The sequence below is a fragment of the Rousettus aegyptiacus genome, unplaced genomic scaffold (assembly GCF_014176215.1).
Source record: "Rousettus aegyptiacus isolate mRouAeg1 unplaced genomic scaffold, mRouAeg1.p scaffold_m13_p_3, whole genome shotgun sequence".
NCBI classification, from domain to species: domain Eukaryota; kingdom Metazoa; phylum Chordata; class Mammalia; order Chiroptera; family Pteropodidae; genus Rousettus; species Rousettus aegyptiacus.
The window spans coordinates 121,848,681-121,876,379 of NW_023416306.1; the positions used below are offsets into that span (position 1 = coordinate 121,848,681).

The 27,699-nt window shown below is 34.9% G+C and overlaps 1 protein-coding gene across 2 annotated transcripts in view; it reads right to left on the minus strand.

Moving 5' to 3' along the window:
* The window catches only part of TRPM7 (transient receptor potential cation channel subfamily M member 7), a 92,429-nt gene extending 66,803 nt beyond the window's left edge, over window positions 1–25,626 (minus strand). For both annotated transcript variants that reach the window (XM_016128571.2, XM_036218397.1), the window contains exons 1-5: window positions 25,356–25,626; window positions 9,747–9,826; window positions 8,159–8,197; window positions 2,993–3,191; window positions 1,119–1,332 (exon numbers count right to left, since the gene is read on the minus strand). In XM_016128571.2, coding sequence (XP_015984057.2) covers window positions 1,119–1,332; window positions 2,993–3,191; window positions 8,159–8,197; window positions 9,747–9,826; window positions 25,356–25,358 — 535 coding nt within the window. In that variant the 5' untranslated portion in view covers window positions 25,359–25,626. The remainder of the gene's footprint in view (window positions 1–1,118; window positions 1,333–2,992; window positions 3,192–8,158; window positions 8,198–9,746; window positions 9,827–25,355) is intronic.
* Window positions 25,627–27,699: the final 2,073 nt, after the last annotated feature.

Sequence of the window (27,699 nt, forward strand, 5' to 3'; positions counted from 1 at the left end):
GGAAGTAGCATCTTCACTGGTCTTCCAACCACTGTCTTATCTCTTAAGTCTATTTTCAAATCATCTAGATGATATTTGCTTTCGTCAACTCTCTACTTAAAAACAACCCTTCTCATTCAGAGTAAAAGCCAAAGTACTTAAAGTGGAGTACAATGCCTTATATAACGATCTACTGCCGCTGCTATTCACACCACCCTATCCTAGCCATCATCAAGCACTCATAATTTTCTGACCTCATCACCTAATATTCCTTGCTCACTGCACTCAAGCTACACTGGACCCTTCTTACTAGTCTCCCAACACACAAGTTATTCCTTCTCCTTTAAATGCTCTGCCACACATTATTCTTATCTTGCTCCCTTATTTCCTGCCATCTCTATTCAAATGTCACCTTATCGGTGAAGCTCTCGCCACCATCCCTCACCATCCCATCTCTATTATTTCATGTGTCTCCACAGCACTTACTATCTAACATATTATATACATTATGTAGTTATCTGTTTGTTGTCTGCATCTCCTCCACTGGAATATAAATTCCATAAAGGTAAATATTTGTTTTGTGGAATGATGTATTTTTAGCAGCCAGAAGAATGCCTGCTATACAATGAGGTTCAAAAAAGTTGTTGGTAATGAATTAGATATTTCCAAGCTAATTTAAGTAATAATTGTTTCACTTTGGATATTAAAAGTAAATTGGCTAGCTTATATCTAACCTGTACATGTGACAGAGAAGACTTGGAATGAAAGATTATAGTATATTAAAAATTCATTTTGAAAGCTATTTCTCACCAATGCCTAGGCAATAGACTGCCATAAGTAATACAAAAACAAATGATTGTGGCTGTGTTCCAATAAACTTTTATGCACAAAAACAAGGAGCGGGCTGGATTAGTACCACAGTTTACCAACCTCTGCTCTAAAGTGTGTCATTTTTTTTAAAAGACTAAATGAAAACTAAATACATTTATAGTTACCATCTATACTTAGGAACTATAGATTATTTAACAGAATAACTAAATATATTTATTTTCGATGTTGACTATTATTTCAAATATCTAATTGATATTATAAAAAATCAACAAACACATTAAATAAAGTACGCATAATCTTCATTTTACCTGTGTTTACACCTCCAGTTAAAATCCAGGCTCCAGTTGTAACTGCAGCTTTAATAAGACCTTTTCCAAGCAACTGCTTGATTCGTGGGTGAAGCTCAAATTTTTGCATGCCCCCATGTACAGAGATAACAAGTTTGGGCAATTCCATCTGCCATTCTTTAAGCAGAAGTTGTAGAATGACTTCAGTTTTGGTGTCATATGATAGTCTGACATACTGAAAAGGATGTTTAGAAAGAAAAAATAATCAAACATGGTCATAGGTTTCACAATGCAATGTTATACAGCTTTTAAAACTTCTATTTGAATCATATTATTATAAAACAGATTTCATAGGCCACTTTTAATATATTTATACTCCTAAGAATAAGCAACAATAGATGATTTTAAAGTTGGATAATCATTCTGGAAGTAGTGGCACTCTAATTTTTAAGTCTTAAGATTAAGACATAAATATGTTACTCTTTCTGCTTATATAAACTCAATTACCATTTATCCAATTTATAAATTTATCCACAGTATTTATTAGTTTGTTCAACTATGAGTATGCAGTGAATGTGAAGTATAAGGCTATCTACAATGATGGGAAAAAGGAAAAAGAGAGAAGAATGGTAAATATATATATATATATATATATATATATATATGGAGGCTTCTACAACTCTTGCTATTAAGAGAAGCAAATACTAAATTATCTATTTGAAAGTTCTGTCAATGATACAGTCTATTTATAATAGAACTTAGACTATGTAGTAAAATAATTATGATATTTTTAATATGGACAGCTGTTTTTCTCACTGGAAGTAACTGGATTTGACCCACAAATTATTGAAATTAATAAATAAATTTTACTCCAGAGTCCCTTAAGAATGCTCCAAATGAAATCTGTTCTATAGTAAGTCTTTCTGCATTAGTTTTAACTCATTGCTATAACTGGGTACAAAAGTAGTGTTTGGAAAACAGGGCAAAAAAAAATTTAAACAAAAAAAAGACTGTTAGAAATAAATGAGGAATTCCACTTCTCGCAATGATGAACTAGGTTGTGTAGGACTAACTCTGACCCTAGAAGCAAGAGAAACTTAGAAAACAGATAAATAACATCTGTTTTAAGGCATGAGAGAGCTACCAAATCAGTGAGAACTTGAGGAATCAGGATCCAGGAGAATAGGAGAACTTGAAAGAGATGGGCTCACCATTAGGCACTATTTTCCTATCAAGGCAGAGGGGCAGGCAGAACAACATAAGGGGTAAAATGTTGGTAAATTTAAATAAATAATAATGTTTTGGGGGTTTAAATTCAGAAAGAAATATAATGCCAACAAAAGCACATAAGTGATGAGATAAATAAATGCAGTTACAAGTATTCGAAAAGTTATTGCATTGTCCAGGAAATAGTAAAAGTACTTAATTCATAATATAACAAGTTTAAAATGTAAATGTAGTGTTTACTATAAGATTAAAGAACAGAAAAAGAATGCATAAATAATATGCTAATAAGGAAGGAGGTAAATAATGAAAAATTTTAATCAAAAGATACAAAGGGAAGAAAAAGTGAGACAGTATTAAAATGAATTACATGCCACTTGAAAAGAAACCTCTTAAACATAAGCTTAGAAGTAAAAGAAAATTTATCCATAATGATTACTGAAAAAAGCAGACTTGTCAGAAAAGAGACAAGATAAAAGACATTTCATAATGATAAAAGGTCCATTTCACTAAGATATAAACAAGTCTCTATTTGCATGCAGCTACACAAAGAACTTCAAAATACATTAAAAAATGATTGAGACTAATTTTCTGACATCATGTTACATAAACTGTAACAAATTACTTAGATAACAGGATAAATGAAGTAAAAACTCAAATATGTAACATACCTTAGCTCTGTAAGAATGTGAACCCCCTTGAAAATTTATGACTCCATAAGCATCTGTTGGGCTCTGTTCTGTATGCTTTTCCACAGACCATTCTTCTAATGACTGATTTAAATGGTCACCCAATTTCACATCTGAGTATTTCATGGCAAGACTTGCAGTAAAACAAGCATGTTGCTTGACCAAGCGACCACAAAAACACCTAAAGAAAAAAACAAACGTTTAAAAAGACCCATCAAAAACGAGTCAATGAAAAACAGAATTAAAATGAATGAACCAATAAAAAATATAAAAATAATTTGACCTTTTGATTTTAGGATATCAATAAATGAAAACTTTTACTACAGCACTGAAATAGTATAAATGTTAGTATTTGATGATATAGTCATCTAAATTTAGTATGGGCATTTACAAAATATAGTATAGCTATATAATAGGATAGTATTCAACGATAGAAGGGAATGAACCACTAATAAACATAACAATATGAATAAATCTCAGAATCGTCATTCTGAAAGAAGCCAGATACCACCAAAAAAGTACATATCTGATTCCGTACAGACGGATTCAAGAAAATGCAAACTAATCTATACAGTGACTACAGTGGTGAACTGAGGAAGAACAAGAATTTGCATTCTATTTAGAAGCACTTCCTGGACTGCGGAGGAAGTGAGAGTCCAAAGGAGCTGGGCAGTCTCACTGATTTGATAAAAAATCATATAAGAGTTTATAGAAGCCAAGAGAGCTAGAATTTGTGGGGCAGAAAACAAAAAGAGGAGGGAGCTACAGAGAGAGAGAAAGAAGTTCCAGATATATGCAGGATAGTCTCTGTAAGCATGAGTAAGAATAAACTACCCAAAGATTTGGTAAGAACTACTAGAGAGCAGTAGGCCATATAATTCCTGAAGTTCATAAAAAGCAGGGAACAGTTGGTGTTTCCGCCAGCCAGAATGGAGAGATCTCATAATATGCAAGGCCTACAACAGGGTCCTCAGAAGAGTAATACCTATATAGAAAGGCTAAATTAGATCTAGACTGCATGTGCCTGACAAAGTATAAAAACCTAACAACAACAACAAATGCCTAACTAGAACATCTAAAGATAATAGAATATCTTAAATGAAACTGTCATAGGGTGGGATTGAGAACATACTAGACACTACAAAAATAAAACAAAACAAAATGAATAACTTGAAGACATAGCAATCTAATCTATCCAAAATGAAACAGTGAGTAAAAATACTGGGAGGAACAAAAGGAATAAGAAGATCAGTAACCTGCAGAACAGTATCAAGTAGCTCAATACAAATGTAATTCAAGACCCAGAAAGGAGGGAGTGGGCATAAAAATTTGAAAACTATTTGATTGACAGATCTGAACAGTTCAATAAGGACTAAGCAAAACCAGCTTGAAGGGACTAGTGAAAGTCAGTGATAAAATCTTAAAAGAAGCCAGTATACAAATGTCACATTATATACAGAAGAACAAAGATAAGAATGACAGCAGACATCTCGTCCAAAACTATGCAAACAAAAAGTCGCTGGTACAGTATTTTTAAAGTACTAAAACTAAAAAACACCTATCAACTTGGAATCCTATAATACCTGGACTATGAGCCAACCAAAGTAATTTAATAGATGTTTACAGAACAATCTACCTAACAACAGAATAAAAACTCTACTTGAGTGCACAAAAGTATTCACCAAGATTGACCATACTCTGAGCCATAAGTCTCAATAAACTAAAAAGGATGGAAATCATACAAAGTATGTTCTCAGACCACAATGAAATTAAACTAGAACCCAATGAACAAAATCCTCAAGTTTATGGAAATTAAATGACATACTTTTAATTAACTCATGGATCAATAAGTTACCAAAAAAAACAGAAAATATTTTGAACAAAATGAAATAAAAATAATATCAAAACATATGGAATGCAATTGTAGTGTTCAGAATAAAAGTTAAAGTATATATTTATTTATATACTTAATAGTATAAAAATATACTATAAAGCAGCAGTCCCCAACCTTTTTGGCAGGGACTGGTACTCCTATGAGAATCTAATGCCTGATGATCTGAGGTGGAGTTGAGGTGGTGATGCTAGTAGTGTTAGGGAGCAGCTGCAAATACAGATGAAGCTTTGCTTACTTGCCTGCGGCTTACCTCCTGCTGTCCTAACAGGCTACAGACCAAACCTGGTCCGCAGCCTGGGGGGTTGGGGATCCCTAATATAAAGGATAAAGATCTGTAGTATATAGTTTAAGTTAGAAAAGATCTCCAAGCAATACTCATCTAAACTTCCACACAAAAAACTATAAAGAGCAAATGAAACCCGTAGTAAACAGATAGAAAGAATAAAGAGGACACAATGAAACAGAAAAGAGAACGAAGAAAAGTCAATTAAACAAAAAACTTGCTCACTGAAAAGATCAACAAAATTTAATATCCATTCACCTTACATTTTCAGGGAACTGGAAAAGGAGGGAACTTTCTCAACACAGATATTATCATGCTTGTTAAATCTTAGCCCTGAGAGACTACATTTTGAATCTTGTGAGTTCTCCTAGCTAATATTGATGAAAGTAAACGAAGATAATTTTTCTTCAACATTGAACAAGAGGAAGCATCAGACTTTGATTCTTGAAATAAGGGAAATATATGAGGTGATTCTCTCCATGACTGCACTAGCCTAGGGCAATTTCTCGACCATTTGGAACAGAGGTGATGCCCTGGCAGAAAACAGCAGTGTCACTGAACAGAGCAAGGAGGCAGAAAACAAAACTCCAAGCTGGTGAAAAAGCTGGAATTTGTAGCAGTGTACCAAAGACAGCGCTATACAGAGACTGAGACAACCTGGCATGAGAATTCACCATGAGTTCTTGGCCATAAACTGAGCTCTGTACCTGTGTCAAGCAAGACTCTGTGACACCTAACAGAAATCACTTGCTATGAGTCTGAGAATGGAGTCATAAAGAACTAGGAGACACTGCAGTTTTAGTTCAATGTGAAAAGACATCACTGAGCACCGTGGTTATTCAGCTAAGATCCCAAAAAGGCTATATACCTTAGGAGTAAGGTCCATATCATATGACTAAGTTAAAAATAAAAATAGAGCTGTCCTAACAAAGAATAAAATCAAGCCAAAGGGGATAAAAGAATCTGCTAATAATTTAATCACAAGTTAGAAGAAACTGAACATCCTTCAAAGGAGATGACACTAGTACCAAACTCCTAAAGTGGATCATGTACAACGTTCAAAGCACACAATAAAATATTACTAGACATGAAAAATACAAGAAAATGGGGACTGCAATCAAGGAAAAAGAAGTCAATAGAAACAGACCCTAAATGACATAGATGTTGTAGTTAGTAAACAAAGATTTTAATGCAGGTATTATAAATATGTTCAAGGACTAATAAAAACAGATGGTGATAATAAGAATACAGATAGGGCATCTCGGCAGTGACATGAAAACTACAGTAAAGAACCAAAAGGAATTTCTAGAACTGAAAAATATAATGCATGAAATGAAAAGTTCACTGACTGGGCAAAATAGCATTTTAAAGACTGCAAAAATAAAGATTAATGAACCTCAAGGCAGATGAATACAAATTTGATAAATGGGGAAAAAATTAAGGGGAAAACAACAAAAAACAACATTGGGAGGGGGAGTTAGATAGGTAAAAAAATAAAGTGATTACTGATTAAAAACAAACAAACAAACAAACAAACAAACCTGGTCCTCAGTGACCTGTGGAAAATATCAAGCAATCTAACATGTATAACTGGAGTCCAAGAGAGAAAGAGAGAGAGAATGGTGTAGAAAAATATTTTAAAAAACGTCTGAAAACTTCTCAATTTGATGAAAAATGTGAACTTGCAGATATTTACACAAACACAGTTAAGTACAAAGAAAACCATTCTCAAACATATTATAGACCTGCGGCTGAAAACCAAAGATAGAGAAAAAAAATCTTCAAAGTAGCCGAAGGAAATCAACTTTTAAAAATAAATAAATAAATAAAGTAGCCAGAGGAAAAAAGACCCTATTACAAACAGAAGAACAACTATATTAGCTGATTTCTCACTCAAAACAAGAGCCAGAAGACAATATAATGATATTTTTAAAGTGCTGGAATGAGAAAACTGTTAACTCAGAATTCTCTATCCAGCAAAAATATCCTTAGAAAATGTGACTAAAATTAACATATTTTCAGATAAACTAAACTGAGAAAATTCATCTCTAGTATATCTGCATTATACCAAATGTTAAAAGATCTTTATCTTGAATGGAAAGACACCAGATGGAACTTCCCATCTAGAAGAAGGAATAATGAACAAGAAGACTAGAGATGATAAAACAACTCAATATATCTAAAATGAACTCATTCTATGTTCTTTTGTTCATAGCCTACCAGAAAACTTCTCTTCTTCTTATGCTTTTTAAACAGAACTTAATGAACATTACCATTTACTTAGTTGTCTAAGAAATTTAGTTACTATCCTCAAATCTTCCCTTTCTCTACAGATTCACCAATCCTATTGAGTTTATCTCATTAATCTCTTCAAGTATGTCTACTTCTCTTCATCATCACAGCCACTATCTTAATCCAGGCTCTCATTTTTTTTTTTTGGCCAAAATTACTCCAAAACTTTCCAAACATTTTTCTCTACCAATTCAATCTCTTCAAAACAGGAAGGATGGAAGGAAGAAAGGAGGACAGGTGGGCGGGCAGGCAGGCAGGCCTGAGCATGTTACTTCCCTGCATATATCCTTTTCACATGAAAACTATGAAATCAAAACTACAGGGCATAATCACAACAAAGAGTTTAAATGATCTGGCCTCTACTTATTTTTTCCAGACTTGCATCTCTCCAATATCCATCTTATATATTACATTCTGCAGTTTCCTGACAGAATTATAAATCTCTTTCACTGTCAGGCATTCCCACATCCTGTTCTCTCTTCTCTCAATCTTTACCCAACTAAGTCACATTCAACTTTAAAACTCTGCTCAGGAAGTTTCACTTGAGTTTCAAGCAGCCTTACCTGATCCTTAACGTCCCAAGTCTGAGTAAATCAACCCTCAAATATAACAGCCTGTGAATTTTATCGCACTGTATTCTGACACTTCTAACATTAATTGTTTGGGTTATTGAACTTACCTGACAAGTTGCTGACAAATTTGACATCCTGGAAGGCATCTATAAACAAGGTAAATTTATTACTTAAAGGGAGAAAAATCAGTTTTAACTAAACTGTATAAAATCTATATAAAAGTACAAAACAAAGAAAAATTATAAATTTAGTTTTTCAGTAGATATCACAGATCATTTTATACTTTGCTTTTTAAAGTCAAATAACTATTTTTTTAAACTCACATAGTTTTCATATTTTAAATACAATAGATATGACATAAAACCCAGAAACTATAGGAAAAAAGACTGACAGATTTAACTACATAAAAATACATTTCTAAGTGGCAAAAATATGTCACTGATGAAGTCTAAAAACAAGCTGAAACAACGGCTGCAGACAAAGGGTTAGTTTTCTTAATCTGTAGCTTTATCAAATATATATAAAAAGGAAAACATATGAACAGATAATTCAAAAGGCGTTTGACTAGAAAAGATATCTTAAAAATCCTTCAAGACAATATTTTGGCAAAAATATAGAGAAAGGAAATTTCACATCTGCTGGCAGGAGTATAAATTGACATAATCTCTATGTAGGGCAACTTGGCAATACTCATTAAAATAAAAAATGAAAACTCCTTCTCAAAATCCAATTCCAGTACTAAAAGTATAGGCTAAAAAATATTTGTACCATATGTGTAAAATAATTACTATACCAGGTTTATTCACTACAGCATTTTTTTCCGACCACCAAAAAGAAAAACAGAACAGGCAAAATGCCCATCAATAAGAAACTACTAAAACAAATTACAATACAGACATATAATTTAAAAAGATACAACAATAAGAACAATACGGTTATTCCCAAGACAATAAACACAATGGACTAACCAGTATATATTTCAAAGTGGAGAAGGAGAAGTAGATATATATCTACTTGGACATGCAGAGGCTCTATTTCTGAAAGGTATTCAAAGAATAGGTAATACCAGTTTCCTTAAGGGGAATTTACAGTTAATGCACAGTGGCAGAAAGGATACTTTCACTTATAACATTTGGTACCTAGTAAATCCATGTATTAACCTATTTATATAAAATTAAGTTTAAAATTCAACTAGTGTAGAGAGAAATGACCAGCTAACTGTGTTTATAGACTATGTCTCATATGAATGACAACAGCCAAGAATACTTAATAACAACTCGAGATTTTTTTCAACACCTAATAAATACTTTATTTCTATTACAAAATTAAATTAACAAAATTATAGGAAATAAACTCCTTAATGATAACAATCCATTTTTTTAAATAAAGCAAATCCTTAATTTTCTCTCAATGAAAGAACAACAGTGTCTTATTTTAGAACTGGCACATTGAACTAAAAAGATCTAAATTCCATTCTCGTCTTTATGAATTTTTAGCAATATGACCCAGGAAATGATATTTATGCTCTACGGTTAAGAAATATGATGTTACATTGTAAGAACAACATTAACATAAGCACAAAAATAAACAGTGACTACAAATAATTTAGTAACTTTGGTTCTTAATAAATAAATAACAGTACAATTTACATCTAAACTTCTAGAAGAAACCAGAAATAAACAAAGGTATACTTACCTGTGAGGGTCTTTGGAACTTGGTATAATATATACACATTCCCTCTTGGTCAAAGTGCTTTCTATCCAGGATTTCTGGGACTGAAACAAAAAATTTTAAAAGATGGCTTGTAAATTAGCCCACTAATATATAATGATATATACTATATACTATTTGTTTTTCAATTTGCTAAATATTTACTGTATACTATATACTTACTGATGACAGTACACCCAAAATATTAGGACCATTCTATTTAAGTTCAGGGTGATTTAAATTATTACATCAATAATGCTGTGCTGATTCTGTCACTTCAAATAACCAGAAAGAAGGGAAATTAAGTTTGGGAGATTAACGCAGTAAACCGAACACCTCAAACGGGGCTGGTATAATCCCAGGAAGCGGATCGTTTAAAAACCAATTAAAAGTGATTGTAAGATTTAACTAAAAAATAAATCCTAGCCATATTCTATTTAGTAGAGAAATACCTAAAGCATAAGAACATGTAATGGTCAATGGTACTGGGACAGAAATAGATATCAAGCAAATTCTAATCAAAAGAAAGATAAGAGAAAAAAGACACTAAAACATCAGTAGGGTTAGTGCAGGTTACTCTATGATTACAAATATTTGATTCACCAGGTTGCTGTAACAATCTTAAATATGAATAACCGAATAAAAGTTTCAAAATACATATAGCAAAAAATTAATAGGGAGAATAAAACAAATCTAGGATCACTATGGAAGATTAATACATTTTCCTTAATTACTGTAAATCTCAACTTATTTCAAATTTAAAAGATCTTTAAAACTTCTGACTGTATCCCTAGATTCCATATCCTGCTATGGTTAACTGATTAAAAAGGGATGAGACATTATGTACTAAGATAGGCAAAACTCTACATAGAAGGAGAGAGTAGATTAAAGATTTCAGGCTCTAATATACATACAGATATAAATATAGAGATCTATAGATCTCACCAGGACAGCACAGAAAGAGCCTATATTCCAAAAGGAAATCTCTAAGAGAAGATAATCTAGATAAAATTATGACGGGTAAAGTTTTATCGATTTCTCTCAACTCCTTCAGATACTATAATGATAAACCTTAGTCTATCCTCCAAATTCTCTAATTCTGGTTCTAAAATTCCACCTCTCATTCAAAATGTCTATTTCCTAGGTCAATTACTTTCCTTTAAATAGACACGCTTAGGTAGGAGCAAACTGTACTGTGATCCTGCAGTTACAAAAATCAGAGAATGCCCTCTGGAACTTTAGGTCCTTCATCAGCAAAATGCCCTACCCTCTAAAGCTCATTTAGCATAGTACCTCCACCACCTTCTTATTCTAACTAAAACCTGGTATTCCCTTGAAGAATCAGATTCCCCTACATCCCTCTCAGGAAAAAAAGAAAAGTAGCAATCTCTGTAGCTTCACTGTACTAGAACTCATGTTTGCTTCTAGAATACACCTGGCACACTCAACCCAGATTTAATCCAAATTCCTCACCTACTTCATAACTACCTATACACTGATCATATGACCAGGAAAAGAAAAAAGCAATGCCCTCTGGTTTCACTTTAAAACCATGACCACAAACCTCAAATGCCCCTTAAGGATGCCCAATACTCATATTTCCCTGGTACATTCTCCTGCGTGATTTAACACCATCTCCTCTCCTCAAACCTCCAACCTCACTCTAAATTGATAATCTCACTTCTCATTTCACTGAGAAAACCTAAGCAACAAGAGAATTTCTACAAACTTCTATCACATCTACCTCTGAGTACTTATACCCACATATTCTACCTTTCTTCCTGTGACTACCTGTGCTCCTAGTTAAGTCCAACCACTCCTCTTGTGCCCTAAATCCCATATGCCTCAGTAACTAAAGGATTCTCTCCACCAATTCTTTCTTCTTTTCCTTCTTTATTCATTCCCATCAGCATGCAACATGCTATTATTCTCTGCATTTTAAAAAACAAAACACACAACCCTTTGCTTGACTGTACTTCTCCCTCAAGCTAACACTCCATGTTTCTGCCTCCACCATCTATAGTAAGATCATTAGAAAAAAGGTTTTCCTCTTTCTTCTCTCATGCTTTCTAAAATCCACTCCAGTTAGGCTTCCAAGACAATCACTCTCCTGAAATAAGTTTCAACAAGATCACTGATTTTCTCTAAATCTGAAGGTCAATTTTCAGGACTCATCTTCACTGATAACGTCAGCAGCATTTAACAAAGTTGATCATTCTCGTCTTGCTGAAACATTTTCATCAGTTTGGTTTTCTTTCCTTCTTTAACCATTCCTTTCGTTTCCCTGATGATTCCTCCTCTTCTCCCCAATCTTTGGATTTCTTTTGTCCAATCATATTCACTCAGACTTTGAAATTTTTTGCAATTATATTCACTCTTAGTGCTCACAGCCAAGTTACCATCGATACACTGGATAACTCCCAATTTATATTTCCATGCCGGATCCTTTCCTGAACTCCATGCTTATGTATCTAACCACCTACTCAACAGTTTCACTTTGATGTCCAACAGGCATCTCAAACCTGAGACGGCCAAAATTAAACTCATCTTTCACCTGAACATTCATTTCTCATGCAGTCTTCCCCCATCTCAGTAAAAGAAAACTCTATTCCTCCAGTTCTATTTTTTTAAGGTGAAAACTTAGTGACATCCTTGATATCCTTTTCTTATATACTTCATATGTAATCCCATAAGCAAAACCTGTCAGCCTGCTTTCAAAACATTTCCAGAATTAAACACTTCTCAACTTCCACTGATACTATTCTAATTCAAGCCATCATGACCTCTTGCCTGGCTTACTGAAGAAACCACTCATGCCACCTTACAGTCTATTCCTCAAGAGATAAAGTTATCCTTTTAAAATATGTCATGTCACTTCTCTGCTCAAAATTCTCCAGTATCTTCACATTTTACTTCAGAGTTTTATAAAAATCAAAGTCCCTACAATAATCTTTAAGGTCCTGGTGTTCTGCATCTCTGCATCCTACCATATTACTTTCATTCTATTACCTCCTTCAAGTCTTTGAGCAAATGTCACCTTTTCAATAAGCTTATGCTATTTAAAAATGCCACCTCCATTCCCCCTACTCCCTTACATAACTATAGAGCAATGGAACCATCCCCAGGATCATATTTAGAGCATTATCTAAAGAACCAAAAGATCTGGCCATGTGGGTTAAACTGCTGGTATGTTATTCCTATCATGGCCCCTTTAATCACTTCACAACTATACACTGAAGTGAGGCATAACATCTGTAATATGTTGGCTAGGTGGAGGACCAGGGGAGGGAAGGAGCAGTTGGGGGGATCATTTTATGAACTATATAGATGTCTAAGCAATGTACTGTATACTTGAAACTAATTAAAATAATTAATTAAAACCCATTATGCTTAAAAAAAATAAACTGCTTTATACAATAAAGGAGGTTCTTCTTAGGCTCAATGAGAGATAAAGAGACCACACTTGGCAAGAGCCTCTTAGAAAAACAGATCAGGAGTCACAGATTACCAACAAGGTAGCATCAACTGTTCCTCTCTGGTGGGAATTTCTGGATCAACCATGCAGAATAGCTCAAGTACAAGGTGACAAGATACACATTGAGTAGGTACAGGATCAGCCGTTGCCTCATGCCCCTCAAAAGCAGATATGCCCCCTAACGACCTTATACACATAGTTTCAAAGTCCCCACAGGGATCTGCCCAATTATAAGAGTCACCATACACAGGGAAACCCAAAGTTATGACTTCTGTATCACTGGGCAGTTATAGTTTCCCAATCCACATAATTTACCCACACATCACATAAAAATGTTGCCGAAAAAGAGTTGACATTGTATCTTTTGTAAACCCTTTACCCAAAATGCATATAAAAACGATAAATTTAATTAGTAGATATAGTGTTTGCCAGTTTGTTATAAATATTTTACATGCATTAACTTATTCTATGGTTACAGAAATTCTATGTTTTCGGTACTATTAGTATTCCCACATTACAGATGCAGAGACCTTAGGGAATTGCCCAAAGTCACACAGCTAATAATTTGCCCTAGCTCTAAAGCCTCTACTGACATTTTAAGAGAAATTTAGAGAAGTATTTCAAAATCATTTGATGTGCCACCTTTCTTACATCTTTTTTGAAACAACAGAAATACATGACTTTCAAAAAGGAAATTCCTATGTGATCACTCAGTATAAAATTTTCTGGGGGGAAAAAAAACAGAAGGGCTAACATACCTCTCCTAAAAGGTACTGTTAATTACTAACTACTGCTAACCAGTATTAGCTTTTCTCCCTTTTCTTTCTCCTATTCTGCTCCTCAGCACCAATCTAATGCACTTCAGTCACTTACAAAATATAAAACTACTCAAAACAGGGATGTTGTTGGATTTTAGAACTTAGAACAAATCTTGCTCACAAGTTAGTTTCATTTCATCATTTTTGTTATAAACAGCCAGTACTATCGCTTTACAACCTCGAATCTTCCATAGTAGTTTCTAATTGGCAAATCCATCCAAAATGTTAGCATAACTGTTTGCTAAATCACTTAAATCACATCACTCTGATGCTCCCAAATTTTTACCAAATTTGTGCCAACAAGGATATACGATGATATACCATGTTTTAAAATTATCTCCTACAGCTTCCCCTATCTTAACTATTCACCAATTTTATTTCAAGGGCTTACTGCCTCTCACTGTGTAGCCACCAAATGTAAATATATTTTCCCCACACACAACATTCTTGTTGTTTGTGGCCCTCATTTATTACATTAGGAATTGGCTTCACATACCTGATAGTCATATACACCAGTTGAGAGCTGTAAATTCTTTGTAAGGATAGGTTTCTACAATTTTTGAGTTTCTGCTCTGCCATCAATTACCCAATCAAATGTGCCCTGGATTATAAATACATGTATAAATTCCTAATTTTACACTTCTTTTGCTAGACTGCATTACTAAATTTTACCCACAGATGGCACACTGTAAACATAAATCAGAAAATTCCTAAACTTAAATGTTCTAGGTAGAGTAAAAACTATAACCACATAATGTTAGCGCAAGAGGGAAACTTAAAAATCATTTAGACAACTTTGATAATTAAAGAACAGATTCTGGAGTCAGGTTAACCTGAGTTAGAATTCTAGCTTTGTTGTTTATCATCTATGCAACCTTAAGCAAATTTTTGAACTTATTTCCTTACCTGTAAAATAGAATAATAGTACCTATCTCACAATATTGCTCTGAAGGTTAAACACAATGACCCATTCAAGGTGTTTTAGTGCAATGCCTGGCATATAATCAAATCTTAACTATGCTTCAAAATTCCATAAATTATCAATTCTTCCTGTCTACCAGCAATAGGGGAATACACGTTATAAATAACCTCTCTAACCACATTTTACTCTCCAAACAAATTAATACCAGCATAACCTACCTGCCTACAAGCTGATGGCAAAAATTGGGGGAAAAATTTAATGACTGCTTTAAAATTCTACTTCAAAGTAACACGTAGAAATCAATCTATTTTTTATGACTAAGTACACGCCAAGATTCTATATATTCATACTAGAAAGGAGCTCCCATATGTGGAGATTCTATTGGACTAACCTTCCTACAGATAACCACCATAAACTCTATACAAAAGAAAAACAAAAAATGACTACTTAATAGCAATGAAGAACAACCAAAAGCAGGCAGAAATTGGATGGAGTCTATACTTGGCAAAAAGGAACAGCACAGAATGAGTTTCCCATTTTTAAGGCTTTTTGTCTGAAAACAGGTCCTACTCTACACCTGCTGAGCAGTTAAAACTCTAATACGAATCCCAAGTCTTACTGGTTTGAAGAACCAGAATACCAAATTCAAAGTGAAAACAGCAGCTGGAAAGTGATGGAGAAAATCCTGCAAGAAAGGGAGTCCTAAATATTACATATTAACTTTGCTCAAATCTCCGGCTGACCCATGAAGTTATGTATACATGAGAGAGACTCCAAACAGTCCAAGTAAGAATAAAATAACTGAACATATATTTTTGCTGCCCAATGAAGGCTGACAGAGTTTGGAATTTGAATAAGCAAGTTAATCAACTACTATCTTAGTCTGCTTGGACTGCCATAACAAATACCCTAAGACTGGGTGGCTTAAACAACCAAACTTCATTGTTTCACAATTCTGGAGACTGAAATCCAAGATCAAAGTGCCAGCAGGGTCAGTGTTTAGTAGTGAGAGTGCTCTCCTTGCGCTGTAGACAGCTTTCTTATTACTGTGTCCTCACATGGTAGAGAAAGAGAGCAGGCTCTCTGGTGTCTGTGTCTTACATAGACCTTACTCTCATGACCTCAACTAACCCTAATTACTTCCCAAAGGCTCAATCTCCATTTCCATCACACTGGAGTTAATTTTAGGGGGAGGACATTTAATTGGAGGGGGGAGGGACACAAACATTCAATCCATAACAAGAACTTAAAAAAAAAAAAAAATCAATGGTCTTCAGAATACTACGACAGAACCCAGAGCCTCCATAAGGTAACATTCAAAATGTCGACGGTACAATCCAAAAGCACCAGATAGATATAAGAAGAAACAGGGAAATATGACCCATACTCAAAAGAAGGGGTAATCAAATTAAAAGGGGGTTTCTCTACCAATAAAAGGCATATCCTTAATAAATTATCACTACAGAAACACCTAGAAATGTCAAGCTATGTGATAAATCTATACGTGGAGCAACGTGCCTGCCAACAATGGCATAGACAATATCAAAGAAAAATTAAGGCTAACCCAAAGCAAAATGTTGAAACAGATTGGCACTTTCTAACATCCTTTATCAAAGGTCCACTATATCTGACCTTCTGGCACTCTTACAGGCCCTTATTCTAGAGTTCTGTTCTTCCTCTTAATTGGCTTCCAACTAATTAACTATTTCATTTTTACTTTTTAAAGTTTATTGGGGTAACATTGGTTAATACAACTATATAACTTTCCAACTAATTATTAATTAAATATTGTTGATAATTCAGATGTGAACCTTCTGTGAGGGTTTTAAAGACAGTGTAAAAAAGCTTCCATGGAATGACAAATATTTGGTAAAGTTTTATGTATTAAAAAATTAAACTGAGATTCAGACAATGACTATGTTTATAAAGGGAATCCTACTACATCTTATCTTATATTCTGTTGTTTTAGTTTTCCTGCTGATCTCATGAAGATTGCTACCCTGATTGCTGAACAACCCAATATTACCTCAGATTTGTAGGATAGAAATATTTGATTTAAAAAAAGAAGAAGTATGAGCAATTGCCATGTGCCATATCATGGAGTCCAAGATATTAAACTGAAGAGTAGGCACACTCAGCTTAAAAAGTTGCCAATCTATATTTAACTCAAACAATACTAATTTTTTCCTCGGGTATTATATAGAAAGTTTCACCTGAAAGAATTCATTTCAATGTAAATAATTATTAGTAAAATAAAAAGGGATCAAAACTCATCTTTTTAGGATAAAAAGATAAGCATGTTGGACAAAAAAATCAAACATTTTAAATTTCTTATGCTAAGTCGAGAAATTTTACCTAGACACCTGAGATTGCTAAAAAAAAAAAATCAAAATAAATACAATGACACAGGAAAACAAACAGAACAAAAGAATAAATCACTTAGAAACAGAAACTTGCATTTAAGGAAATTTGGTGTGTGATGGGGGGAGTAATACAAATCAAGAGAAAATATACTATTATACTATATGTATATGAACTATCACGCTAAATCCAAAAATAAATACTAGATGGAGTAAAGTCAAAAATGTGAGAGCAAAATTTTAAATCTTTTACGAAAAAAAGAGGATAACTTTATGAACTCAGGATAAGAAAAAGTACATGATATAAAGAAAATACTGATAAAATATTACACTAAAATAACCAATGTAACATTGGCAACCGAAAAATAAGTAAATAGCCTGCCATTAACAAAGTAAAAAATTAAAAAGCTATAGACTGGAGAAGATATTGACGGCTCATAAAAGCAAAATAAAAAAGATTAGTATCCAGGATATATAAAGAAGTTCTACAAATAAATAAGATAATCCAATAAAAAACAGAGCAATAAATTCACTAGAAAGGAGGTAACCATAGCCAAAACCATGTGAACTGAAATAAAACTTATTATTAGTGGCCGGAGTCTTGCAAATTAAAACAATGAGGAACTATTTCACATTCATGAGTCTTGCAAAATAAAATAACCTAATGAACTAAGTAATGGCAAAGAAGTTGGGAGAAAAAAACAGAAAGTAATTCTTGTATACTTCTACAGGGAGTGTAAACCACACTACTACTTTGGTCAACACTCTAGCAATGTCTATAAAGTTGAAGACCCCTATCCTATGACACAGCAATTCTACTGCTAAATATATACATGCCAGAAAAATCCTCACATTTGTACATAAGACTATATATATGAGAATGTTGCATTATTATTTGTAAAGAACTGAAAACCACGTAAGAACAATGTATAACATATTCATAGAATGAATACAGCACTGTTAAAAGGGACAAACTAGACCTTACAACATGAATAAATCTCCAAAACCAAATGCTGGGTAAAAAGAACAACATGGTCCATAAAAAGATTAACATCATTCCATATAAATAAAATGCAGAAATATCAAAAAACCACTATATATTATATATACTCTATGTTACAACACTATAACAATATGTAAAGGAGCAGTAAAAATTAAAATAGAATGGGATTTTGATGGGGTACATGGTAGTCTTCAATTTTATCTGTTAATATTTTATTTCTTAAGCTGAGTGGTAGGTACATGGATGTCTGCTATATTATGATCTATCCACTTTAATACATCTGATTTACCTAACAAAAAACCAATTACCAAAGAACTCCAATTACATACATTTATTTTAAAATATTATATACAGGTCAAATTATACAATTTAAATTCACTTTTATTCCTGTTTCCTTGTTAAGATATTTTTCCCAAAGTGACATAATCTATTGATTTAAATGGATCTATCATATATATCTAATTCGATACAGCTGTTGTATTGAATCAAGTACTATTTAGTACAACTGTTTAAGTTTTCAGATGATGCTACAAAAATTAATCTGAAAAGGAGAAATCTAACGTAAGTATCAAGACATACTCTATTACAAAACTTGAACTTTCATATTGTGAGTAAACCATATACCCTGTTGACATATTCATTACAGGTTTCTACGTTTTTTATTAAAGAGCGGTATACCCATCACAGAAATCTGCTTAATGGCTTTTTCAATCTACCAAGGATCCTCTGGAACTAGTAAATCTCTGCACTTTGTCAAAATACAGTGTATACAACTGAGTTTGTAAATAACTTATCATAAGATTATCAAGTAGATATTTGGTAATAAAGTCTTCAGGTTTTATAGCATTTGAAGAAGTTATGGTATAATAAATTGTTTTAAAAGAGAAAACATTTTTCAATGATCTTAACTTCTTTACTTAACACCTGTCATCTGAGATCTCACAAATATGCATGCCTCTGAATATTAAGATCCGCCTCCCAGTTTCTATAATTTGGCAAGTCAACACCTATTCTACCACTTATTAGCCTTATGATCTTTGGTGAGTGATTTTGCTTTTTTGTTGCTTCTATAAATAATCGAGGAAAAAACTACTTCATAGAGTTTTCTTGAAAGTAATATATGTAATTGATATATGCAAAGAATTTAGAACAATGATCACAACCAAATGCTAAAACATGTTGGCTAATATTATGAAAATTTGTCTAAAGCCTATTAGACTCTCCTTTTAGTCAAGAATACTTTCTGTGTATTGAGTATGGTAAATTATACTCAAGACAAGGAAGACAATTGGTTCACATACTAAAGGGTAATTTATAGCCCCATATTTCTAGTATAGTTAATTCTTCTCCATTCTCCTCCTTATAGTAATCATAGTCTACTACTCAGATAACTTCACTTCTATCATTCACAATATACTACCAAATTGTCAGAGAAAAGTAGGTAAATAAGCCTACTAAATTTCACTTCACACGGATTTTTCAATCAGTGAACTTTGAGCTCAATGTTGTTACATTCCTGATAATGGGTTAGCTCAAAAGGTTTTTTTCTTCCCATAAGGAGCTGGGTTTCCAAAGGTTGAAGTTCCCAGAAGTCTAGCAGTTGGATAGTTCAAGTATTATGTTTTAACATGTTTTCATGATCCAAGGAAGGACAATAGTGTTTGACAGACTTTAATCCTAGTATTGCTCCTGAGGTTGAGTAAGGAAAGATTATCATCTACCATTTACAGAGAGGGTAACAGCGATGATCAAAGAGTGTCACTCGGAAAAGATGCCTAAGTGAAGAGTCACGTCTACCAACTTCAATAAACTGCTTACCTCCATACACCAAAATTTCTTCAACAATATTCTAAAAGCCCTAAATGGTCAAGAAACTAAACACACATTTCCCCTAAAAGATCCAGAGTAATTTTCTATATCAAGATGAATCAAACCAAAAGGATAACAAAATATCTAAAAGTACTAATTTAACTCAAATTAGAACCGATCATTTTTATAAAGATAAACTAGAAGAGATCCAATTCTTCAAGTGAAGCATTTCACTCATATTCAAACTAATCTAATAATTGTAAAAGTTACACATCACTTCTTTCATATCAATTACTATAAAGGACTCAGACTCAATTTAAATCTCCATAGACGGTCACAAGATGCTCATATTCTAATCTCAACCACTCTAAACTTTGCCTCTAGGTATCAAACTTAAAACAAGCGTTTAAGGCGTAGCCACTTAAAAAAATTATAACAGATATAGTAACAGCAGTAATCATCAACGGCTACTACTAAAACTATTATGTGAATGTCTGACAGGGAATTTCTAATGTGACACAATACAAATACACAGCCCTGCCTGTAAGGTACTCTTGCTAAAATATCAAACTAGAATCTGATTGATTCTTTAGATTAACCACTAGGTCACAGGAAATACAGAGGAGAGAAGAATATCCTACACAACACTAAATAGATGCATTCAACAATATCCAAACTGTAAGAAATTCAACAGGTCTAATGATCTAAATTTTTTCCATTAAATAAATGTTAAATAATAAGACAAAAATGAAAAAGAAGGGGGTACTGAAGGCTAAAAGATTTATCAACAAATGCTGTGTGGAATTCTTTTAAATCCTGACCCAGTCAACCAAAAAAATAAAACTCATGAGAATCAGAGAAATATGCTGAATGTTTAATGATATTAAAGAATTATTAATTTGTAGGTGTGTTAATAGTACTGCAGATGTGTTAAGAGTCCTTATCTTTTTAGAGATATATGCAATGAAGTATTTACAGACAAAATATCTCTGGCATTTACTTTTAAATTACAGTTGTTCCCCCTATCTGCGATTTTGCTTTCAACAGTTTCCGATACCCAGTTAACTGTAGTCTGAAAATATTAAATAGAAAATCCCAGAAATAAACAATTGACCCATTTTAAGTTACATGTCATTCTAAATAGCCTGATGAAATCTCTCACTGTCCTGCTGTCCCTCCTGGCATGTGAATCATCCCTTTGTCCAGGGTATCCACACCATATCTGCTACCTGTTCATGAGTCACTTAATAGCGCTCTGTTTTCAGATTGGTGTGTGTGTGTGAGAGACAGATCATATTCACATAACTTTCATTATAGTATACTGTTATAACTGTTCTACTTTATTTAGTTATTGTTACTTTTTTACTCTGCCTAATTTATAAGTTAAACTTTATCATAGGATATACGTATTGGAAAAAAAAAAAAACATAGTATGTATTGGGTTCGGTACTATTCCCAGTTTCAGGCATCCAGTGGGGGTGGGGGTGGGGGTCTTAGAACATATTCCCTGAGGATAAAGCGGGGACTTCTGTTATCCAATTAAGGGAGAATGAGCGGAATAACAGAAGAAACAAAATTTAAATGTTTCAAACAGTTGAAACTGGTCATGGGTATATGGTGATTCATTTCACTAGTATATCATTATATGTTTGCAATCTCTCATATTAAAATGTTAAGAGTATTAGAACACTATATCAAAAATAGCTACAATCAGAACTCTCAAATTTTGCAACTGCTTACTTCAATGGACTTTCATTTAAAAATCAAAAACAAACATGTAAGTATGCCTTTAAGTATTACATTTGCACATTTTAAGTAGTGACTTCAACTAGTACGTTTTCATTGTATGTCTTTATTATTGACACTTGCCAGCACACACGTGCACACATTACTCCATAAAAGCAACCAAGTTCTGCACATTATAACCCCTAAAAATCTCAATCTATTTCTTTTTTCTACTACTTCTTTATTTCAAGCCCTGAACATTTCCATCAGTCTTGCTACAGCCTCCGATTTAAGGGTTTCTCTTTTGAGTTTTGGCACACCAATTCACCCTCTATTATTGTTTCCTTAAGTGGATCCCCAACAATAAAATTCAAACTTCTTTGCATGACATATATTGCCCTCAGATATCTTGTCCTTGACTATCTTTATAACACTCTCACCAATACCCCATATTATCCCATATGCCACTCATTCCAGACTATGTGCAGGCATACCTTGTTTTACTGCACTTTGCTTCTCTGCACTTTGCAAATACTGTTTTTTGTTTTTTTTACCAGCTGCTTTTAGTATATGTACTGCCAAAGCAAGCACATTTTTTACAAATTGAAGGTAAGACCCTCTATTAGCAAAAGACTAAGATGCTGGTTAGCATTTTTTTAGCAATAAAGTATTTTTTAATTAAGGTATGTACATTTTTTTTTTTAAGACATAATGCTATTGCATACTTAACAGACTACACTACAGTGTAAACTTAATTTATATGCACTGGGAAAACAAAAAATCTGTGACTCCCTTTATTGGGATACTCACTTTATTACAGTAGTCTGGAACCAAACCCAAAATATCTCCAAAGTATGCCTATACAGTACTTGTAGAGTAGTTCCCAGAATAAACTCTTCTAAAGTTCAGTTCCCTTAGACTAAAACCATCAATTTAATGTCCCTTCTAATTCTAGGTTATTTCCAATTCTATTGACTCTACAAGACTTCACCTCTACTACTATCAGCTCCTTTGCAAGCCTACCCAGACTTCCCTTTCTCCCTGATAACCCATACTTTTACAGTAAGTAATCCATGCAATAGTATCACACTATTATTTTTTACATATCAATATTACCCTTCAAAACTATTAAGTATCACAGTGCCTGCAACATAGTAGACACTAGATGTTTGTTTTATGAAGTAATGTATGCATATTCCATTGTCTTTTATAAAAAACTGGAATGTAAGCTGTTTGAGAATGGGAAACTTGTCTAACACATCTTTGCCTTTCCAGGGACCATCACAGGGTTTGGAATATATTAAACACTAAAATATTGCCAAATGAATAACACATATATTTCTAGTAGCCACGGTAGATAATTTTTACACGATGGGATTCTACTCTAGTTTTAAACTTGTGTTTCTTGGTATTTTATTTGTTTTGTATTGTTTTTTGGTCAGTTGACTGATCACTTTAAAAGCTTTTAAAATGGAGAAAAATTCTGTATGATTTCTTTCAGTGTCAAAGAAGAAACTGATTAACAGAAGCAAATGCTTTAAATAAGAGTTTATAATATGAATTATACAGTGTAGGTACAACATACATTGGTGAACTTTTAGATCAGTGTTGACCTAAGTTGAGGAGGCTCAACAAATTATTGGAGAACCTCGTTTTAGGTTATACTAAGGTTTTGCTATAATTTAACTGGAATAAAGGAAATCACACAAATCAACAGCAATCAGGATGCAAGCAATGAAAAGAATAAAATCAGACTCTTTATTTCAAATTTTAAAGTGAGAATTTCTTCCTGCAGAATCAACGAGATTTGCTAACAGGATGTACAACTCAATACTGAGTTCTTGCTATGTGACCAGTACAATCCACAATTTATATAGGCAAACATATTGTTTAGGGGAGCACATCTGCTATAAAAGACTGGACATAAATGGAAAGGCAGCAGAAACAGAAGAAACTCAGCCACACCTTAATATTTGAAGGCTAGGTGTCAAAGTAAGTAGATAGCAAGACACTAAGAGGTTGGATTTAAAATAACACCTGAAGGCTAAGAAATTATATTTTCAGTAGAAGGACACTAGAAACAAAGTCGTTGGCTGCTTTAATAAAACATTCAGAAGCAATGACTTTGAGATGATAAATCATTTTCATTTCCACTTTCTAACATATCTAAAATATTTTATCAAAATACTGAATTGGTATGTTCAAATTTATGCTATTTATTATCTAAAAAAGGGAACACTAGACATATCACTTAAGTGTCAGTATTAATGGTCTGCTTTTTTTAAAAGGCACTTTGATCCAACTTCCCCCTTTCCCCTCCCAAATTCCCTTAAACGCCATTTAAGCAATAATTTTAAAAACTTAGCGACAGTAAAGGAACTTAATATACTCTTCTTTGAAAAATTAGGAAAAAGGCAAAATGGTGTTTTTACTGACTTTACATTACCAAGGAAGGTGGAAAATAATGGAAGGTGCCTATTTTTTCAAAGTATAATTATTTGTGGTTTCAGTTTGGTATGGCACTTGAATTAGCTTCTAGAGAAAAGTAAACCTACCAGACTCCAGCGGAGGGAGAGCTGTTTGCATGAAGCCTATCAAGTTCAAGTACAGACCAGAAATATCTACCTCGCCCTTTGAGCCCCTGATTTAAATGACTTTCTTTGCTGGAAATCTTCAAATTTGATTTCTAGCATTAATTTTAAAAAAGCTCTATCAAAACCCGCAATGCACCGCATCTCTCTCTCCACTCTTGTTTGCACCTTCGGTTTAAAACACGACTAACCAACCCTTCACTAGGGCAATGGATAAGGTAGTTCGAAATAAATCCAGGCAACACATCGCCTCCGTATCTACAGGAGCGCCCCAATAAAGTCCTTAAACATTACTAAAGAAAATTCCAAGCCAGATCTACCATCAGTATCGTGAAATCCCTCCCTTTTGGCTCCAAAAGGGAAATGTACCTGTAGAGTATCCGCTGCGCAGCAAACACGGCACAGCTCCAACTCCGTGTCCTCTATTCCTTTTTTGTTCCCTCGCAGCCCTCCCTTCCTATGCTGAACTTGAGCAGAGCATTTGGCTCCTTTATCTGCCAGCAACTGGCGCCAGGAGGATCGCGCTCCCGGGAGATGCGGAGCTTGGAGGCTGAGCGCTGCGTCTGGCGCACTGTGGCCGCTCCGCTAAGCTAGGTACTCCCCGGCTCGCGCCTCTGCCTCCACGCGGGGCCCTCGCTGGAGCCGGATCTCCGCTCGGGATTCCCGCGACGAGTTGTCGCGTCTGACTTTCTACCTGCTTCCTGCCCCTCACCACTGCATGAACTGCACTCCGGTCTCACCAGGGCAAGTCCGGAAGTCTCAAGGCAATTCGGGGGATCCTTCGCCCCAGCAAGCGCGGCTCCGCGCACACACTTGCCCGCCAGATCCTCCCCCTTCCCTGCCCGCAACCCGAGTGCCATTTCCCCGCCGGGGCCTGCGTGGGTCCAGTACCATTCTCCTCACGGGGCGGACTCCGGAAGGGCAGCAACTCCACCTCCTCCTCCTCCGCGGCCTGTAGCCATCTATCGGGAAGCGTCTCCGGAGGCGGCAGCAGAGGCCGCCGGGCAAGGACAGCCCAGGGAAACCTTCTCAGAACTAACTCAGCTCCGGCGCTAGCAGCAGAAGCGGAGTCTTTCATAATTGTGCGACCAACTCCTCCGGGTGACCCGCCACAGGGACGCGCCCGCGCCCGCCTCCGACGGCGACGGGGCTGGAGACAGACCACGTGAGAGGTGCGTCGTACGCGTCGGCACCCGCGGGCCGGGTCACGTGAAGGGCGCGCGCTCCCTCCTTTCCAGACCGCCTTCCTGCGCGCCGCGCGCACGCGCGTCCCCACCCCCACTACCTGTGTTTCTCTATGGGTTCAACGGCGGGACTTTCCCAAACCCTGTCTCAGCTCTGGGAATGGAACTTGAGGAAGCAGAATTTGAGAGTTAAGGTTCCAGGCTTTTGGGATCCAGCCTGGTGTTGTAGCGTGCTCTCATCTCCACTAACTCGGCCTGGTCTCCGGCTGGGTGCTTAAGCAGCGTTTCGTAGCCCTTTCTCTGTTCTTCGGAGAGGATAGAGCCTTTAAATAGTACTCTTCTCGTCCAAAATGCAAAATCATCTTACTCCAAAGTGTGTTCTTTAGCTTATCCTGTTTCCCCTAGCAACAATTCTCTCGTCTCAAACTATGGGCACTATCCTTTTCCTCCAGGTATCGCCCACAGACACCTGTACACCTTAACCGAAGACTGTGGGTTGTTTCTGGGTGTAATACATGCCTCTCTGTCTTTCCGTTTCCTTTGCTATCACACCAGCCCAGGTTTAACTATTAGGGATAGTTCACAAAACGTTGCTTTGACGCATCACACTCCTACTCCCCAACAACAGTTCCTTCCCTTCAAGAGTTCCTCCCTCGGACCCTCTGATAGCTGACATTTATATTTACTGGGGATGTTGGGAAAGCTTGGAGGTGATAGAATGTGAACTGAATCTAGAGGGAGGAATTGGGAGGATAGGTATAGGAGAAGGGTGTATGTATAGGAGAAGGGCGTGCCAGATAAAGAGAACATTCAAAGGCGGAGAGGCATAACCTTGTCATATCAACCTTTTTAACTGAGACCAGACTAGATCTCAAGCAATAAACCCAAACAGCCACTTAAGTCTCTTCTGTACTTAAAACCCTTCCGTGGCTCTTCTTCTTATGACAAGTTCAAATAGCTTAGTATCTGACCCCGTTTTATTTTTCCAGGCTTATCTCTATTCACTTCTCCTAGCCCCCTTTCTATCCCCGTCAAATGTATGTTATCATGACTAAACTTGTAAGGCTCCTTATTCAAGAATTTTTTTTTATTGCAGCATTATTTATAATAGCCAAGTTATAGAAGCAACCGAAGTGTCCATCAATAGATGAATGAATAAAGAAGATTATATATATATATATGAAATCGAATATTACCGAGTAATAAAAAGTGAAATCCTGCCATTTGTCACAACATGGATGGACCTGGAGGGTATTATGCTAAGTGAAATAAGTCAGACAGAGAAAGACAAATACCATATGATTTCACTTATATGTGGAATCTGAAAAAAAAAATAAACAAAAAAACCCAGATCAAACTGACAGTTGTTAGATGGAAGGGGGTGGTGGGCAGGGGTAAAAAAGGTGAAGGAGAATATAGTCAATAATACTGTGAAAAATTTGCACAGTGACAGATGAGTACTATATGAGGTGGTCACTTTGTAAGGTATATAAACGTGACTCACTATGTTGTATACCTGAAACTAATATAATGTTTTATACCAACTTGAGTAAAAATTTCAAAAACAAAAAAATAAATTTTTATAAAACATTAACTAAAATAAAATTTCTTCCTCAAAAAAATAAAAAGATTTTTACTCTCTCCCCTCAGGACACCGAGTCTGAGTTAGGTGCTCCTCCTGTATGTTCCCTTGGCATACTGTTTATTCCCTGTTTAGCATTATCTCAGTATACGCTAATTACTAACTTATTTGCCAATCCCCTCACCTCTTGCTAGTGTATCCTACCTTGATAATACATATGTAGGAGTCATTCAATAATATTTGTTGAAAATAATAAAATAAACCTCCGATAGGCCAAAATCTGAAGTCCTCTGATTTTGGCATGCAGAGTTTCATCACAGATTAAGAGAAGGTGCTATTCCTACATAGTAGAGGTTTGCAGGAAGTGGAGCAGAACATGGAGCTGATTGTTAATCAATCAGCGATTTATTTACTCTCATTATATTTGTTGAACATCTACTATGAATCACTTGGTGTGCTCTAGGTCACT